Consider the following 19,070-nt stretch of genomic DNA (forward strand, 5'->3'; position numbering starts at 1 on the left):
TGTCAAAGTATAACACTTTGAATAAGAATAATAAGTCAAAGTTACATCAAACTTAAAGTGCATATGTTTCATTTTAGACCGTTTCCGTTCAGGATTTTCTTTTTTTTTTCATACTCGGGGGGGCCAGCGGGAGGGCCAACCTCTGACCAGGGGGGGCCGTGACCTCCCTGGTCAGAGGTTGTGTGTACAATACGTTTTTTTCTACAACTTTTTAAATTATTTATATATGATTGAGAAAAAAAACAAGACTTCCAAAAGTTCAATTACTGCCAATGAACTTGAGAGTAAAGTCGTATGCTCAACTTGGAGACACTGTGTTCCCAGCCACCCTAATCCACCAGAACCCCCCCCCCGCTTGGAGGCTGCAGTGGAAGGGATACGTGACCGGATTGTCTGTCAACTCTTGACAACTTTCTCTATTGAGAATGATCCCTCTTTTTTGTACCCCACCTGCACTGTAGTCCCGCTGTTGGAACCACAACGTTACCTCCACTGGGCTTTATGCCCACTGAAGGAACCACACCTTTACCTTCACTGTGTTTTTGTAGACGGTGCTATTATTATATAAATATTTAGAATAATATTTAATAATAATATTAATATTTAACTTTCCCAAGTTATTCACCGTTCTCTGATTCCCCCATCGTTTCTACCTGAGAATATCCAATGGAAGATTGAAATGATGATGGACGAAAGAGAAAAGTGTGATCATAACTCATTAACTGATGCTGTCAATGTCATCGAAATGGACTAACAACACGGACCTTCCGGTGCCCGTGGATGGCCTGGAGCCGGGGACGTGCCAGCTAACATGATGTAGCCCCAGGGGTGTTAGCGACCGCGGCGAGCGTCCCCACGTGAGAAACACAGGCCGCCTACGACTCTCCGGGGACGTCCTCAGCAGCTTGCCCACGGGCCCATCTTATTAACCGTGTGATCTGTTTACGACCATTGCTGATCCCTGGATCATCTTCCAGAGAACACCATTACGGCGTCGAGCCTCCAAGCTGCATATTAGCGCAGTATTTATTTGCATTTTGTGCGTCTGTTTCATTCCCACCCTATTCGGCTGGGTTATATAAAGACCTCATTTAGCTCCTATCTGTATGTATAGCGCTTAGCCCCAAAGTCACACAAATGATTATGGAGTAGTATGAGAGAAAAATCATTAAAAACTACATTCACGGCCCCCGGGTACCGCGGGGTAGGAGTGTCGCAGCTAGCACGCACGTGACGACGTACCCTTTCGAGGATTATGTGTGACATGGTGGCGTTGGCGTCCACGATGATGGTGGCAGTCTTGTCGTCGCGGATCTCCTTCAGCAGAGGGGTGGGGTCCTGGCTGTCGTCCAGCATGCGCACCGACAGAGTCTCCTTGGAGATAAGGAACTGACGGAGGAGCCGCTCCAGGTTCAATAAGCCTGCCGGGGGAAAGACACACGCGCACACAAAGCCATGCACGCATACATGCATCCATGAACAAGCACACACGGCCACACACACACATGCACAAACAGAGAGGGAGAGGAATACGTGAGTGATGAAGGAAGGTGGGTGCCGCATGGGTCTATTTTATTATTTATTATTTAGTTCTCTAATACATTTTTTAAAACAAAACAGAGTCAAGACTACACAGACGTTCTACTAGGACTTACAATTACTGACTCTGGTTCGGTTCCCAAGATGTTCATATTAACCCTGTACACCCTGACACAGTACACAACAATCACTTTGAGAAGTTTGCAACAACATTTCATTCCATCAACACATTTACATACCGTGTTGCATATCCTCTCAATCGTAGTGGATGTTAAATGCGTTTATAGAGCTAGGGAATTGCCCATGAACTTGTAAAAACCTGCAAAACTTTCCCACAAACTCAAACTCTTTCTTTTATTGGAGTTGAATTGCCGAGATTTAATGTTAGTAAAATGCAGTAAAATCGATATAACAGGTCAGAGGGAGCATGCAGCCTGGTGACTGGTGTGCTCGCTAGAGGGTCCCAGAGGGTTTGAGGGTCGATCCCGGAGACCCCTCTACTAGCGTGCCACCTTGGTTGGAATTGGAAGCAGTAAAGGTTGCTTGGTCGTGAACACTGAACCAATCTGAGCCTTATGGATTTTGATGAATGTAGTACTATACCACCTATCCCCAAAAAGTGCTGTACATATACTTGTAGTGATCCCTGTCTCCCAGTAGGGGAACTATATTTGGGAGAATGGTTGGCAGTCCGACTAGTAAACAGGCACGAAATAATAATTCTAGGCATTTTCTATTTTCTATTTCAATTTCTTCAACCTCAAACTTAATGTTAAACTAATCAATGATGTGCTTAGAACATTGATTTGTTATGTTTGGATTCATATTTTGATCTTTACTATGGGAAAAGGTTGTTTTGATGTTTTGATGTTTATATCCTCAGTCCACATGCACAAAAAGACTAACTAATCGAGTCATTAAATCGAAATATGTTGTGTCAACAGATTTCAATTGATGCTGCAAATATTTGTAGACTTAATTTATGCTGTATTTATAACTAATAAATGCTTGCTTGTTTGTTCAAAGAAACTTAATAAATGTGATTATTTCCGTGCTGTCATTTCTCACTCATTTCCTGTTCGGTTGTAAATAATTAGTCCGATGTCACAGAACAATTAAAGTGATTGCCCTAGATAATTGTTACCTTTTTTAAGCGTTTGAACAGCGAGGTGTGTTCTAACCATGTTTACTGTTTGTGACCCTGTGCTATAAAGAACAATACACACCTGTGAGCTAACTCGGTTTAGCCTGATTTAAGTACTGTATAGCTAAATGAATCAGAAAGCTCCCAGGAGATCTTGCTCAAGTTAATTCACATCCATATATTACCAGACCTTAAGACTGTTATTGAGCTAATTTGCCAATAAGCATGTTCATCAAATGTGCTTTCTATGGTATAGTTTGAACAAAAGCTGTGAGATTCTAAGAAAATACGACTTCACACATTGTTTCAGTTGCCTCAGTGTGAGGCTGCAGCGAACATTTGAAGAAGCTGGAGGGAGGGAGAGGCATGAGCTGAGAACAGAAACCTATAGGCACTAACAACAGGGCCCCTGAGGTTGTACCTTTCATTTCATAGTCAGAGAAATGCATCCGCGAAACTGATGAAGAGCGTTTTGCTGCCGAGAGAGCAGACTTTACAACTGAAGGAAAGAAACAGCTTTGATATACCAATCGTAACAATTGTCTTCTTGGCTAGTAATGCCTTCAGCACTGGAAACAATACAATAATGGCCCCTATTACCTTATCGCTCTGCCTACGTATTTCTATCTGCATGCCAATCTGTTTCCCTGCCTGTCTGTTTGTTCCCTGGATTTAAGACGGATCCAAACATCATGTTTTAACAATGCACAACTTCGGTAAAAATGCCTTCTCAACCCTCACCCTGACGACAATTACAGTACTGAGACCCTTGGCATCGAACCTTTCCCTCAATCACAAAGGAAACTTTGTGATAAAAGCCTCAAGCTCCCAAAGCTCCCAAAGCTCACACACACACACACACACACACAAACACACACACACACACACACACACCATTAAGGTTGCTAACCACAAAGCCCCGGTTAAACACCCAAGGGCCTTGATCTCAACAGAATTACCCAAGACCCAATTTGCAACCTTGCATCATTCAGAAAATTGAAAATGTCATGCCTCATCATTATCCTGGTTCTAAAATCCATATTTTCCAAATAAACCAGGCCCTTAACAACACCCAAGACGGTTTCTGTATGTCTTTTTCATGCTGTGCAAATAAAGATGATTTGGTCTATCCGTGCTTGTCTCTTTCATGTTGTGTCGAGCGCAGCCGGGAGACTAGCCCTATAGGTAAAGATTATTCCAATGTGGAGCAGATCAATGGAACTTTGAAACAAGTGCTGTGCATGGTTCAGCGTGAACTTGCTGACCCGGTGCCTTGATCATTCCTCTGATGTGTTTGGTTAGCTCGTCATAATTGTCGATTTGCAGCAGACGGCATGGTTGCTGCTATGTGCTTTGTTGAATAAGCCGTCTAGTTTAAGCTATGCGCCTTATGCCTTGCGTTATGCAATGATGTGTTTGTCACCAGGGACTTTACTTTTGGGAAGCACTTCATTTGCTTTATAGCGGTTGGCAATGCCTCATTAATATGTATGACTGGATTGCACAGCATAAGGAAACTTGTTTGTTCCAGACTCCACACAACAGCGGATACATTGTTTTCTAAGGACATCACACCTGAAGAATGACAGCATCTTTCGTTCCCTATGGAACACTGTGTTTCATTTTACAACAGTGTTGATAAATACTTGATTCTTGATGGTCAATAACGTTCCAAGGTTGTGTGATTTTCTAAAATAACACACAGGGACACCTGTGACTGGTAACAGTTCCGAATCGATGCGCAACGAATCCAACAATAAAAACAACGGTCAATAACAACTATTGAAAAGATTTTGCTTTAACAGCGCAAAAAGAATATGCTCAAATCCCAGTCAAAGAATAAATTAGTTTCAGCTTAGATAAAACCCCAATATTATTGATAAGTTATTCATATCTTATGAATGTTGGTAACTGTGATATAAACAGAATAAACCACTCCAGGCTATCCCGTGGAAAAGAATGTTGGTGGATGTAATCAACCGCTCAAAAGCTATTCTGTATAAAATACTAACTTGTCAAATACGGATCAACTTAGAATATTCAACACACTCCTAGAAAAGACTACATTGACAGTGTCTCCTTTACCCTTTGAGATTACGAGCGGTAGGATATGAAAACGTCAAATGAAAGTCAAGTGAAAAATCTGCAAATCCACCATTATGGCCCATTATTGTTGGTGTTCGGATATCACAAATTGCTGCCCCAAAATAGACACTACCATGTTAGAGTCCAGTGAGGAGGAGGCCCCATAAATAACAGGGAAACAGACGCTCTGGGGAGCCATTCACCAGCATAGATCTGGGCAGACAAAGTCATGCGTCTGAAAGGATTTAACCTTAATGAAAACATTTTTTTTTGTGAAGAGGTCTTTATTGCTGTTTGATCTAGCTAATCCCTTAAAATACGTTCCCGGATTCCAAAGTGCTGACATTAGCTCGGCCCATGACATAATTTATCTGCCTCAATCGGGGCTTTAACTAAGTCCAGACTTGGATGTCACATCACTCCGACGCGTCCGTGATGTCCGTGCACTGGCTGCCAAGCAAAGCAAGGAATTGATTTTAAAATCCTTTTAATTACTTTTAAAGCACTACATGGTCTGGCTCTTGCATCCCATGGATGTGGAAACCTCTCAAAAGAAGGTCAAGATCAGAGGGGACACACTCTTGGCTGTCGCTCTGCCTAAACTGAGAGCCACAGGGGACCCGGGCCTTTTCTGTGGTTGATTTTTGTTTGCTTTATTTAACACCAGACTGTTTTTTTTGCATTTTATGTTTGAACTTTTATACAATCAATGTTGCCTGCTTTTTTTTTAGAACTGTTTTTTAGACAATGATTCTAAATGTGTACTAACTATAGCTCTACAACAGCAGCAGCACCACCTGGCAGCTCTGAAATGGCTGAATCAAGCTGCCCATCCTCTTGTGTTATTTCACTATAGTGTATCAATTGCGCAACACTATCCTTTCTGGCCATCTTCTCACACATACATTCCACGTACCGGTCTCCTCAAGGTGTGCACGCTAAAGCACTGGCACAGCACTAAAGCACTGGCACAAAAGCACTGGCACAGTGCTTTAGCGCGCCCACGCACACATACACACACACACACAGCCACGCACACATACACACTATCAGGTTGAAATCTTTTTCACTTGATTCCCTCTGATTACAGCTTACTGGTAGCATTAGCAGGTGAAGTGCAGATCGTTGAGGGAACGCAAGATTGTGATTGTGCTTCAGGCTTACCAGAGAGACAGAAGCGGCAGAAGAGTTTCTGAGAGACAAGGCTAGCATACAGACGCGGATTAACACACAGGCTACCCTAGGCTGCAGCCTTGGGGCCGACGTCTGCAAGGGGCCCTGGATTGGCCAGACTATTTTCAATTTTTCTTAAAAAAATAAAAACTTGACCCCTATTGGCCCATAACAGCTCAAGTAATTCCTTTTGTCGACATGGCACTCCAACTATTTATGATTTTGCCTATAACCAATGCCTTTTCTATTTCAATATTGCCGCTAGTTCAAGATAGACTGAGATCAACGATGGGCCAAAACAGACTGAATCACCTTTTTCTGTTCTGTCAATTCAAAGCGACATTCTGCGCAAATTGGATTTTATCAGCCTCATTAAGGAGTTCCCTGTCAGAAAAACTTCTAAAGAGTAAGAATATGTAATTATGACTATGTTGCTGTGGCATCATTGCTGTTACTATGTCCTGCTACTGTGTTTATTGTATTTGTATGGCATTGTTTTATTATGTGTAATAAAACAATGCCATACAAATGAGTATTGCACAGCGGTTCAATTGTGTCTCTGTGAGGATGTTGTGACTTTGCCTCAGTAGAACAGGGTGTTGTGTACTGTGGCTAATGTTGTAGATCCCAAGCTACCAGCTTGCAGATGCAGTTTGAATGCCTTTTTCGGTCGGTAGGTCGGTTGGTCCACAGAAATACATGGTTATGGCAATTATAGTGAGTTCGCACTTGTTTCTGTATCATTGCTGTTTTGGTAGAGGCATGTGTGTATGCCAGTGTGCCCGAGCATGTGCCATGTAATATTGTAATATATATATATACGCTGAAACACATGGCAAGTCCCTTTTTTGTTTAAATTAAGTTATTTTGCATGATCAGTAAGGGGGCCTCAAACAAATAGTAGTCTAGGGTACAATGAACACCTTAATCCGCCACTGCTAGCATAGAAGAGCAGTCGCTTTCCATTTGGAAATTTGTTCACTTATTCATACAGTTGTATAATATTCATGGGGTGAGATTGTTGAGTATATTGGGTTTAAAATGTATTGTTATATTTTTGTCTGTGATAAGAAAAAGAGAGAGGTGTTCCTAACTGTTTGAAACAGTTACACATGAGAGCCAAGTATTTTTCTTGTACTTCCTGGCAGGGACACTAATCACATCATTAATGAAACGAGCCCCCCCCCCCCCCCCCCCCCCCAAGCTGCCAGAACAAGTGCAAGTACGCCAGACATATCTTTCCGTGAGATATATTTACATTTCCTCATCTAGAACAGCAAGGCCTTCGCTGAGCAGCACTTGTCTGGTGCTTACCTGTGTGCTTGGAAGAGTTACAGTCCAGCTGCTTGCAAGTACACTGGCTCCAACAAGGGACAGCAGGCTTGCTAGATTAATGTCCTGGTTCGGCCTCTGCCTTTGGGCACAGATCCACCACCTCCATCCACCTCCACCACCCCCACCCCCACCCCACCCCCGATGCCTCCACAGTCATGGCTCGAAAATATTCATGAATCGGCCACGCTCTATTAGGCTGTCACCAAACTGGGTGATTAATGAGACCAGCGTATGCCGAGGAGATACTGGCCAGCCTGCATCAGCCGACCGAGGGGTCTGTAGGCGCACAGCGAAGGGTGGGCTGGAGAGAGGGCTGGAGAAAGGGCTTGGGAGTGGGCGGGAGAGAGGCCCAAAGTGAAATTTCCGCTGATGCCACTGCTGAACACAGACTTTGTTAAAACACAAAGACACACATACACACACACACAAGCAGGCTGGCACACACAGGCATACACACACACGCACACGCAAACACACACTCACGAACGTGTTTGCGCAAACACACGCACACCAAAGCAGCACCTAAGCATTGATGTACAAGCGTACACACACACACCCATACACATGCACACAATGAACTTTCTCGGAAAAGCTGCCATTAGCAGCTCTAAAGGGGGATCATCAAAGGTGCAGGGGTGACCATCACAACAGCAGTGTCTTTCCCTGTCCTCGTCCTGTGGCTGGAATTACACTTCCAGCACGGTAACGTCCCACACCCCAGCCGCCCTCCCGAGGCCTCTTCAGCCTTCACAGGAATCTATTGGGGAGAGTTCTCTTTGTTTTGGGGTTTTCTTTCACCTGGTCTTTTTTATTTCCATTTTGATGCTGCTCTCTCCATTCATCCCCTCAGCCCTAACTTTGCTTCATTTTCTGTTTCATTTCATTTTACCCTCAGTGAGCCTCACACACAGACACCAGCCAACACAGACCCAATACGGAGCCAACCGACTGCAGCTGCACCATGCAGGTGCTCTTTTCCAGACATTTATAAACAGGATATAAACAGTATAAGCCTTAAAGGCTGAAAAAGGCTTCTTGTCATCGCAGAGCACGCGTCTTCCCCGTGGGGTGAAATGTCACCCGAATGAGTGAGTGACAGCATCCCATACTCCTGAGAGGAAAAACTAATGGTGTGTTTCATGACCCCTGTGGTTGTTTTCCAGTATTATCATTGTAGAGCTGAGCTATGCTTCTTTTTATCTATTGGCAAATATAAATGTTTCAAAATACCAGGTTTCTGCTGAGAACCCGCAAACAATCATTTGTTTTCAGAATACATCTATCAATTTCTTTATACTGCTACAGAAATGTCGTAATGGTTTCACAGATTGCCAGTTAAGTATGTATAAATTCATTAAAAAGATGGTGCTTTTACCCTCACTCTAAAGTGGCAAACAAACGCAAACACAATCCACTCTGAATAATCTAACGTACTCCATTGAGGAAGCGTTGACAATGAGTTGATCAGTGAGGAATTGGAGAGGAACTGAAAGGATAGGGATAGGTTGGTTCAGAGCACTGCATGGCCATCTGTGCCCTGCCTGACAGAAAGAGAGAGACACACACACACAGTGAGAGAGAGACACACACACACACACACACAGTGAGAGAGTGAGACAGACAGACAGAACTGATCCCAGGACTCCTTTCCTCCATCAAAGCCGTGGGCTGATGAGGAGGAAGAGGTTGGCACTCGCCACCTTGGGTCACTGTGACTTTGTCCGAAGACTCGTAATTACTCCTGACAAGGCCGCGAGAGGGTGGGAACGACCCCAGACGTAATCTCCCTCTCCATTTTGAAGAAAGAAAGAATAAAACATCAGAAGGAGGGATCTTCTTTCCTCTTTCATCCTGAAGTCGCCCGCTTTCCACAGCTAACTAGCAACAAGTATCTGTGAGTCTGATCACAAGATGGCTCCGGCGGCTGTCGCCTTTGCCACTAATTATTTTGATTCGCTTTTTTTTTCCCCACACCGTGACACACTCACCAGCAGGTGTGGTTTGAAGACGAGTGTGTGAACAAGGGACGACTGGAAAGACTGTCTAATTGAAAGTGGGTGGGGGGCAGGTGTGTAGGGATCCGTAAGTCAATGTTCTGTGTTATTCTGAATGAAGATTATCGAGGACAAGGAAGATGGAGAAATACCACCGTTCGCAGTAATAGTTTCTCAATATTTACAATACTGCACATGCTGCAAGGTGCGGCGAAGCGGCCGTGCATCGTAGCATCTGGTCGCCGCCGGTGCATGTTGTGTGTGTGTGGCCCACAGTGACAACATGGTAAGCCATGTACATCTGTTGCCAAAGCACCTGTTGCGCAAGTGTAAATGTGTGTGTGTGTGTGTGTGTGTGCTTGTGTGTGCGTGTGTGTGTGTGTGTGTGTATGTCTGTTTGCTCAAAGACGTGTTTAGATACGTGTATCATGCATTCAATAAACCATCTGCACATTACCTCAATATACATAAATACGCAACGGTGGTGAAAAGGCATGAATATTTCATTGGCCAACGATAACAAAACGTCCCTATAATCGAGCGGTGTGCGGTGTGTTGATTACAGGGCGTGATCACCACCAATAGGATCACCGGGTGCGGCGTGCGGACCAGAGTTTGCGTGGCAGACAGTACTTACAGTCAGACTGAGCACAGATCAGGCATGCGGTGGTACTGTTGAAGAAGGTGAGCAGGCCAGCCACCGCCAGGCTGATGTCGGTGTTGGTGGGCCTCAGGTCCAGGGTGGTGAACCGGGGGAACTGCACCTTCAGAATGTCCTCGGGAGCCACCTTCACGTACGGCACCTACGGCACACCAGTCGGGAGACAACACAGACACAGTCAGCCGCCGCACCGCTACTGCACATGTCGACGCGGGCGTCTCTCCTCTGAGCCGCTGGCCTGCTGTTCTTTCTGTTTCTATGGAGGGGTTGTCAGGGAGGATGCAGTGCTGAATGCTGAGACTATGCACGACGTGAATGAGGGTTTGGGTGAAGGTTAACGGGAGCGATGCTAGAGTATTGAATTCTCTTCTTTCAATTATTTCAAGGAAAGATTATAACCCCAGGGGGTCACTTGTACATATTGAAATGAAAAGACCGATACTTCTGCTTCATACAACGACAACACAAGCGAGTGCGTGGATCGATTCAATGCTGTTGTTCAATCGTTTTTGTGCAGCATGATTTCCCCTAATGACCTGCTGCAGTACAGCTTGAATTTGTTGCACTGCCTCACTCACAAAGACACACACACACACACACACACACACACACACACACACACACACACACACACACACACACACACACACATACTCATAATAGATTTTGTTTATTCAGGGGAAAAAGACTGAACTCAAAGAGCTTTTTTACAGCAATGCCCTGATCACAAAAGTCCACAAGATACAAAATACAGAATACAAATAGGAAGCAAAATACAACAATCAAAATGTAAATAAAAATAAAATGAAAGTAAGTAAAATAAATAACAAATCAATAAATAAATAACAAATAACAAATCAGGCAAAAGCTACTTAAAACAAGAGCACTGTACAATAAAAAATAATAATTATACACTCTGTTACGTACTGTTACAAATAGATTACATTTTAGACTATCCTGCAGTTTGTTCCATTTTTGCGGGGCAAAAAAACTAAAAGATATTTTCCCAAGGTCAGATCTTGTAAAGGGGGTCTCTAGGGAGATGAGACTCTGCACCCTAGTATTATGGCATATAGATTTATATTTTAACAGGGAGCTAAGGCGGGTAACGAGGGTCGGCTTAGCTCAGGAGGTAGAGCAGTTGCCTTGGAACCGATAGGTCGCTAGTTCGATCCCCAGCTCCTCCTAGCTGAATGTTGATGTGTCCCTGAGCAAGACACTTAATCCTAACTGCTCCTGACGAGCTGGCTGTCACCTTGCATGGTTGACCCTACCGTCGGTGTGTCAATGTGTATATCAACTGACGTAAGTCGCTTTGGATAAAAGCGTCTGCCAAATGCCCTAATTGTAATTGGGTAGTTTCCCAGCCAAAGCTTTGTAAATAAAGAGGAGGCAATGTCTATCCCACCTATCTGACAGGGAGGACCATCCCACATTCTGTTACAGTATGCAATGGTCTGTCCTAAAACGATTACCAGTAATAAAACTCATGGCACTGTGGAAAACTGTATCAAGTGGTTTCAGTGTTGCGGTTGGAGCATGCATAGATACAACATGGTCAAAGTCTAAAACTGACAGGATCGAGAAGAAATTACCTTATTCTATACAACACCCCTAATTTCACTTTCATCTTATTTTCTAGCTCAAGTACATGTGCTTTAAAAGATAGCATGTCGTCCAACCAGATGCCCAGATATGAAACTGGCTGACTCGCTCAATGTCTTGCACATGCATACAAACATAAATAATCACACACGAATACAAACACACACTCAAACCTATATTAATACACACTCTCCCACACACACACACACAAACATGCATACATACATAAATAAACACATACACAAAAACGTATTTTAGATAATCCAAAAATAAATTAAGATTATAAATATGCGAGTCAATTTAATAAATGAAAATCTCCCGACCCTTGGATCTGATGCCCAGACCTGCTAAATTAGCAATAAACTACAGGCTAGATCAAATAAAATAGGCGAAACATTTTCCTAGTGACCATGGGGAAATCTTGAACGGGGAGAGGAGCGGGGAAATTGGAAGAAGTGAAATATAAACATATGTCCTGAGGCGCCGGGTGGTGTGTCAGCCCAACAGACGGGCCAGAAATGAGTCACGGGAGCCAAGACGCAAGCAGCAATCGATGTTTAAACACAGTCTCTCTGGCCCCATGGAGCCAAGGATCTCCATTCCTGCAGCCCTCCTCCTTGTGGTTCTGAAAGCATCTAGAGATATCTTCGAAGTCTCTTCATAGCACTATGGATTTCACTAGAGCACGCAGCACAGCCCCGTCATGCTCTCTACCACAGACCACAGGGCTGGGCTTCTACACAGCGAGCCTCCCGGCCTTCAACCTCGCTGAGCCACTGATTCTGCAGCAGAAAAAACGACGTTGAACCAGCAGAAACCTGCTGGACCTAAAGAAAATCTCAAATGACATCCCGAGCCAGCCTCTTATTCTATCCCCCGCCCCCAGATGATGTCCAGGGTCTCCAGTCTCAATCCCCTCGTCGCCTCTGGTGGGGGGTGGTGTGAGACGGGCAGACGTAGGTATGTAGGTGTGGAAGACACGGGTGGGGGGACAACACTACAGATTGAGGCAGAGAGTGGGAGAGAGGGAGGGAGGTGGAAGAAAGCCAGAGACGTGAAATCACGCCCGCTGCAAACATGACGATTGCAGCAGGCATCTTTTCCATTTGGTCACACGACACGGGCCCCGCGTGAGGCTGGGTGCGCTGGGGCTTGAAAGGGACGCTTGGAGGACACGGTGAGGGCCCCCTGAAGGGCCGCGGGGCAGGAGAGGCTCTTCATCATGGCAGATTGCCTGTCGGTGTAACACCTACAGCCAATACATTGCCTCGCCTCTTGTCCCCACTTCCACGCGATTGGTTTTCCATCCCTGTCCGTCAGGGCGTAATGGAGTCCCAGGGCCCCTGGACGGATGGGTCTGGGGCCGCCACTGACAGCCCGGGCTGGGCATGCTATTCCCCTGCTCTCCTGGAAGCCCTGGACGTCACCTGTGTAATAGCCATGGCCAGCCACACCATGAGGAACAGCACACTGTGATGAACGCTGGCCTTCAGCCCTCCACACCTGATCTGGGGCGGCTGTGGATCAACACCATTCCTGGCTGCTGCTTTTTTATTTTTTCTCATGCTCCATGTGTTCTCCTTCTTCCTTCCATTTTCTACTGTAGCCCTGTTCAGGTTGTTTTACCGTCCTTTTCTAGAATTCTCTCTCTCTCTCTCTCTCCAAACCATCTTCCCTTAAAAAACCTGACACATTTCAATGGGCAGTATCTGATGAAGAAGGGGGTTGGCAAGCATTTTGCACACACAAATCGCACACAGACACACACACAGACACACACACACATCAGCCCCCGTAGTACAGTGTATGTTATTTAAATAAAACACAAATCTTGTCCACTGACTCATGAAGGACTATAGCACGGGAATCTATCATAAAACTAAATCTAGCATTATATTAAGTTAACAGCTGACACATTAATGTCAACTTTGAGGAATAGATCTGTGATCTATGATGTGATGTAATTGCGTAATTAGAAGGTCTCATTGTCAATGCTTCTATTGTCCCCTGAATAAATGTTTTTTTTATTGAATCACATCTCGCAGAACCTTCTTTAACAGTAGTCGGGTAACGGCAGAGGACACATTAAACAGGGGGGAACAGGGCAACTTGCCCAGAGCCAGATAAAGTGTGTCCGCGCTAGTAAAGGATATTAGGGCTGTGAAGTTTTCAGGAGGCTTTTACAGCTTGCCATTTACTGCTGCTGCCCTGTAACACCAGGAAGACGTTCTTCCCTTGTTTTAATGCTATCTGTCGGATCCACAGTCGGCCACAAGGACATCATGTATTGCATAAAAGAGCAGCCGCGGTTTAATGAAAACTCCAAGGCCCTACAAAAGGCCGGGCAGAAGATCGGGATGTAAATCCAAGACAATGGATGGCAGATATTTCATGGGACCCTAAAGGAACTTGTACTTTTTTCTGTTATTAAAAAGGCCTACAGGCTTTACATTAATTCCCTTGTCCACAAGGTATTTCTGAACAAGGGAATGTCAGAGGTATCTCCACTTCTTTAAACATATCTCTCTTTCGTCTTTGGTCTCCATTGCACAGTATAGAACATCCATGGCTGCCCGAAGGTCTCACAGGGTTAGGCTCGTGGGATCACTTATCCACAGTTCTCTTTATCAGATTCCCTGCTGTTTCAAATAATTGTATGGTAAAACCATAATTCCTAATCCAGTTTAAAACAACGTATTGGATAGATTGCATAACAAATGGAAGACATTGCAGAGCACCTTTTGAATAATGAGAGATTTTATGCACAATTAATGACATATCATGCAAAATGATAACCAAATAATTGTTGGTGACTGTGGCAATTAAATTGAATGAAATTCAATCTGCATTTGTGTGTATGTGCTTGTGTGTGTGGGTCTAGCAGTTTGACAGAAAGGCTGACAACTCTGTGGAGATCCATTTGACAAGCGTTTAATAAGGAAAGGCCATAGACTTTGCGGTTCGCAACGCACACATGCACACTTCCCAAAGATGAATGGAGAATGACAGCGCTTCATAGAGTCTGCAGCAATGTGCCAACGCTGTAACACACGCTAACAATCCTAGAACTGATCTCTAATCTATGTCTCTGTTGAAACAAATTAAATTCGACCCCTGACATCCATAGACACACACACACACACACACACTTTCCAAAGATGGAATTTTTTAAAGGCTGTCAAGCACTACTTTCAGATCATAAAACCTTATTCAATAAATATAACAAAAAAATGACTATTTGAGCAGGGTGGTCACCCTTTGCTCCAGTGACCCAGAGAAAAGTATTCTCTCCTCGTGTCCAAATCCAAAAAATATGTATGCTGCCACTGCTATCCAGCTTGACAAGTGTCCAAGTCAACCAACCAGCCGGCAGCGTGAACCGCCACATAAAGGGGACGGAAGCGGATACCTGAGAGCCCGGGAGATTGAAAGGAGACAAATGTGCAGATCTGACGCCATATGGCAAAGCCAGATGCGTGATCAGCGACCGCATCTGTTCCTATGCTCTTTGGAGCGACCGGTGCACAAAAGCCTGTTCAGCGAGAATAGCCCTGCTACCTATACAGGTATTGGACTAGTCAGCCATGTCAGACCTTCAAGAGTTTAGGAGATGATAGCCCCAACTATGTGAGTCTCTTCTGGAGCATTCTGGGAAGTAATTTACATCGACACACTACACACACACACACCTACACACACACGTCCCCCCCCGCCCCCCCCATACACACACACACACACACACACACACACTGACCTGGGCAACCAAACAGCATGCTGTACGCGCTGAAAATGGTTTTGGAAATGTCGGGCGGCTAGTGGCCAGACGGATAACGACCTAAAGAGCTGGAGAAAAAAATGTAATTGCATCGGTGGCGGTGAGTCATGCCACCGTCCTTTACCTTTGAAGAGCAGTCACCGCTAATCGCACCAAACCATCATCAAGCAAACGGGAAACCGGCCAATCAAAGAACAGCGACGACCGATTGGCGGGCTGGCCGCGGCCCATCGAGCCGCCATGAATCGCCTGCCAGAGGATGAATGTTGGCCCCGGGCCGTGCTGGAGAGCAGATGCTGCTGGAAACACAGCCCATCAGTCAGCCGGGGCCCCTGCCAAGGCCCCTGAGTAACAGAGGAGCTGCCGGCAACATGGCCGCGCCCCGCGCCAGAGCAACAGGCAACCTCAAGCCTATTATGTCCGTCTGAATCCCCCCCCGTGGTGTCACGCAGTCCGCACGTAAAATTCCAGATTCAAGGCCAGCTGTTGGCATTGGGAAGTGGAGCGGAATTGGAAAAAAATGTTTTCTGAAATCTGAAATGGATTTTTGATTTTTTTCTAAGAAAATTAAATGTATTGGCTCAGATGACAATGATTCCAGATCCACCAGGCGTCCACGGTCACCCTCCCCTCTCTCCATCAAGGGTTCATCCCCAAAGTCTCATCCCATGAAGGCCTTTCTATTTGTGGCCGTAATGGGTCTGCGGCAGCTCCCTGTGGCCCCGGGGCCCCAAACTGACCAATGATAAAGATGAAGTGGGGCAGTGGATCCCGGGGTGCCTTTTAGGAGAGTGGAACATTGACCACGAGATCCCTATCTCATCGATCAGCTAGGAGAGAGAGAGAGAGAGAGAGAGATCTATTTATTTTCTCGCCCGCCATACGAGCAAGAGGATAAATAGAAAGAGTGAAAAGAGCAGGGACAGGGAGAGCGATAGAAAGAAATACATTCCTTCCTTGAAGGAGTGTGCTGTATTAACTCAGGTTGCTTAATCTGATATAAAGGGAAGTCTTTGTGTCTCTATGAATCAGATTGCTAGTCTTTAAAATGCCTAGAAAATCAAACCTTCTGGCCACAGACCTTGTGAGGGCTTTATTCAAAATGATAAAGATAAGGAAGTGAGGCAGTGATCTGATTTGTTAAGCTGCCCACTGGACTGAAGGTGGTAGCCCACAACACCGTTAATAGCTCCGGTGTTATACCGGCTACGTGCTTCTTCGTCTTGATCAAAGATAACTCAAAATGACTACTGAAAAGCAGTTTTTATCATTATTTACCATCGCAAATTTATTAACACCCTCAGTTGACATGATGTGATAGGGGGAGGTTTGATTAGAGTCGATTTTTAATCCAACAGCATACCTAATCCAGCTCTGGGAGCTGAGCCAAAGGCTTCATTTGTCGCTCACAAGCAAAGCAAAGCCCAACTTTTATGCAACACAAACAACACTTTGCCAACAAATCTTTCGCCTGGGGCGGAAAAAAAGCGCTGATCAAAAAACAAAGGATGACGTCGCAGGGCTTCAGGTGGGAAGAGTGGAAAACACAGCACATTAATATAAACTGCGTGTGTGTGCTTGTGCCAAGCCAGCCTGTGTTTCTGTGTGTGTCACATTCTTATCTCCCTCCCCCTACAAACAAAGCTGAGTCACTTGACACTGACAAGAAGTGGAAACACGGCCAGCGATGCCATACTGAACCCATTGTGTACACAATGATGGCAATCAACCAAATTGAAACACGCCTTTTAACTCCACGCCCTCCACCTTGGACGCCATCTCGCTCGGCTTGCTCCAGCTTTTATCCTCGTGATCAAGAGGACTACTTTCTGATGAGGTAGTCAGTGGGATTTGGAATGCAGATGGCAGCAGTGATAGGGACGTCTAAACTTGGCGGATCAATAGAGAAGGGTGGGGGGGGAGAGGGTAGGGTGGGGTCAACGGGCCGCACGAGACACCGCTGTTGTTGAAATGACCGTCAGGTACAGAGAGAGAGAGTAACAAACACCTGTGTTCTAATCATCATCAGGTATACAGAAAGAGAGAAACACCTGTGTTGTTCTAATCATCAGATACAGAGAGAAAGGGGGAAATTATCTGGGTCACAGAACAAGTGCACACATACACACACATACGACGGCAGACAGGAATATTTCAAAACTGACTACATTACCGAGTTCTTCATTTTGGGAACTTTATGGCAATTTTGGAAAATATTTTGACTTTCTGATCATGATAAATCCATTGGGCTCATTGCTTACAAGAAGATTGAAATGAATACACAGATTGGGAGATTGTGATTTAAGCACGTATGAAGAAAAATAAATCCACAGCTAATACTGTAAACAAAAACGACTTGTATCGAAAACAAAACAACAACCACCTTGGCAATTTGTTTCCTCTGCGAAACACTTTACTGTTTACACAAAAACACTGTTGTTGACATTGTCAACGTCTTGCTGTAAATCTGCCAGGATTTTGGTTCAAATTACCTCCTCTCTGAGGAAGCTTTCCAAAATTGGGCGGTTGGCGAGCCATTGGCAACCATATTATTCCAACCGGGTGTTTAGCAGCTTCAATAGCTGTGTCTTTGTTTGGTCCAACACAAGTAAGAACATACAAACTGCCCTGGCTAAGTCCTTTTTCCAATTGTGCCAACAAATCTGGGTTCACATAGAATCTGGGTTCACACTCTAGTGTAAATATTCATTAATTCAATTATTTCAATAACTAAACACCTTCTTTTAAGTCAGACGGTATTGTGGCAACCTGGCCGTTGCCAATTAAGGAGATGCAGAGTACCTGAGGAATAGGTGGAGAAGCAGGGCTTAACTAACAGGGCCTGCTCCTCCACTCATTCAGCGCTCTCTCAGCCATGTGGCTCGTGCCGGGAGGGAGCCGAGTGGGAGACAGTGCAGGACTGAGCGGGAGAAGCCGGGAGCGGTAGCCACACCGACCCCACCGACGGACCGGACCCGGAGACCCCTCACGCTTTTTGCCCCGTTGTGGAAGAAACTAAGTTACTGTATGATTTCCCCTTTTTTATGTGAGCTGGGCGTAATAAACCCGTTGCACCGCAACCCTGCTGGAGCGTTTTGATTCGGGAAATCCCAGCCGCCGACGATCGGGTTTGCCACAGTATATAGAGTAGAAGCAGCATTCAATGCAGACGGGTGAGAACCCGCAGCTCAGATGCTTCGAGCAAGCAGACAAAAGGATAGAATGCAACAAAAAAGAAGAAGAGACAAATAGTATATGAAGACTTTGTTTTAAAACATAAATCAAATATTTTATGGATCAGCGTCTCATATCGGCATGCAGATAGCTCTGCCAGCCTAATTTACTTTGCATTTTGCCTCTTTCAGAATGGGAGACTTCTGCGTGGAGTGTGAATGGAATACTGACAGTCCCATTGATATTCCAGATCGCATCTCCTCTCTGGGCTCCGACACCAACATGAATAAACAAAGCTGCAGTTTTATGGATCTGTACCAAACAACTGCTTGACATAGACCGTATCAATAATTACAATTTTTGTTGATCATGCTGCTAAAAACATTTCTTTCCTTAAGATCCTTGTACCTACAGGGTGGATTAAAAGATGAATTACCGTTCTGTACTTTCTTTACTTTGGAACAGAACCCACACATCAAAAGAAAAACAAACAAACACAGATCCAGTAGGAGGCTGATACCGTGTTTGGGTGTGTGATTATAGATGTGGTGTGTGTGTGTTTGTGTACTTGCATCAGCTTTTGTG

At 44.9% G+C, this 19,070-nt stretch overlaps 1 protein-coding gene across 2 annotated transcripts in view; it reads right to left on the reverse strand.

Annotated features, from left to right (window-relative positions):
• grik4 (glutamate receptor, ionotropic, kainate 4) overlaps positions 1 to 19,070 on the reverse strand; it is a gene marked incomplete at both ends in the record, with an annotated part of 135,275 nt that overhangs the window by 77,723 nt on the left and 38,482 nt on the right. For both annotated transcript variants that reach the window (XM_079731830.1, XM_079731829.1), the window contains 2 exons: positions 1,243 to 1,421; positions 9,908 to 10,073. In XM_079731830.1, coding sequence (XP_079587956.1) covers positions 1,243 to 1,421; positions 9,908 to 10,073 — 345 coding nt within the window. The remainder of the gene's footprint in view (positions 1 to 1,242; positions 1,422 to 9,907; positions 10,074 to 19,070) is intronic.

Source organism: Pollachius pollachius, assembly GCF_949987615.1.
Source record: "Pollachius pollachius genome assembly, chromosome: 3".
NCBI lineage: Eukaryota > Metazoa > Chordata > Actinopteri > Gadiformes > Gadidae > Pollachius > Pollachius pollachius.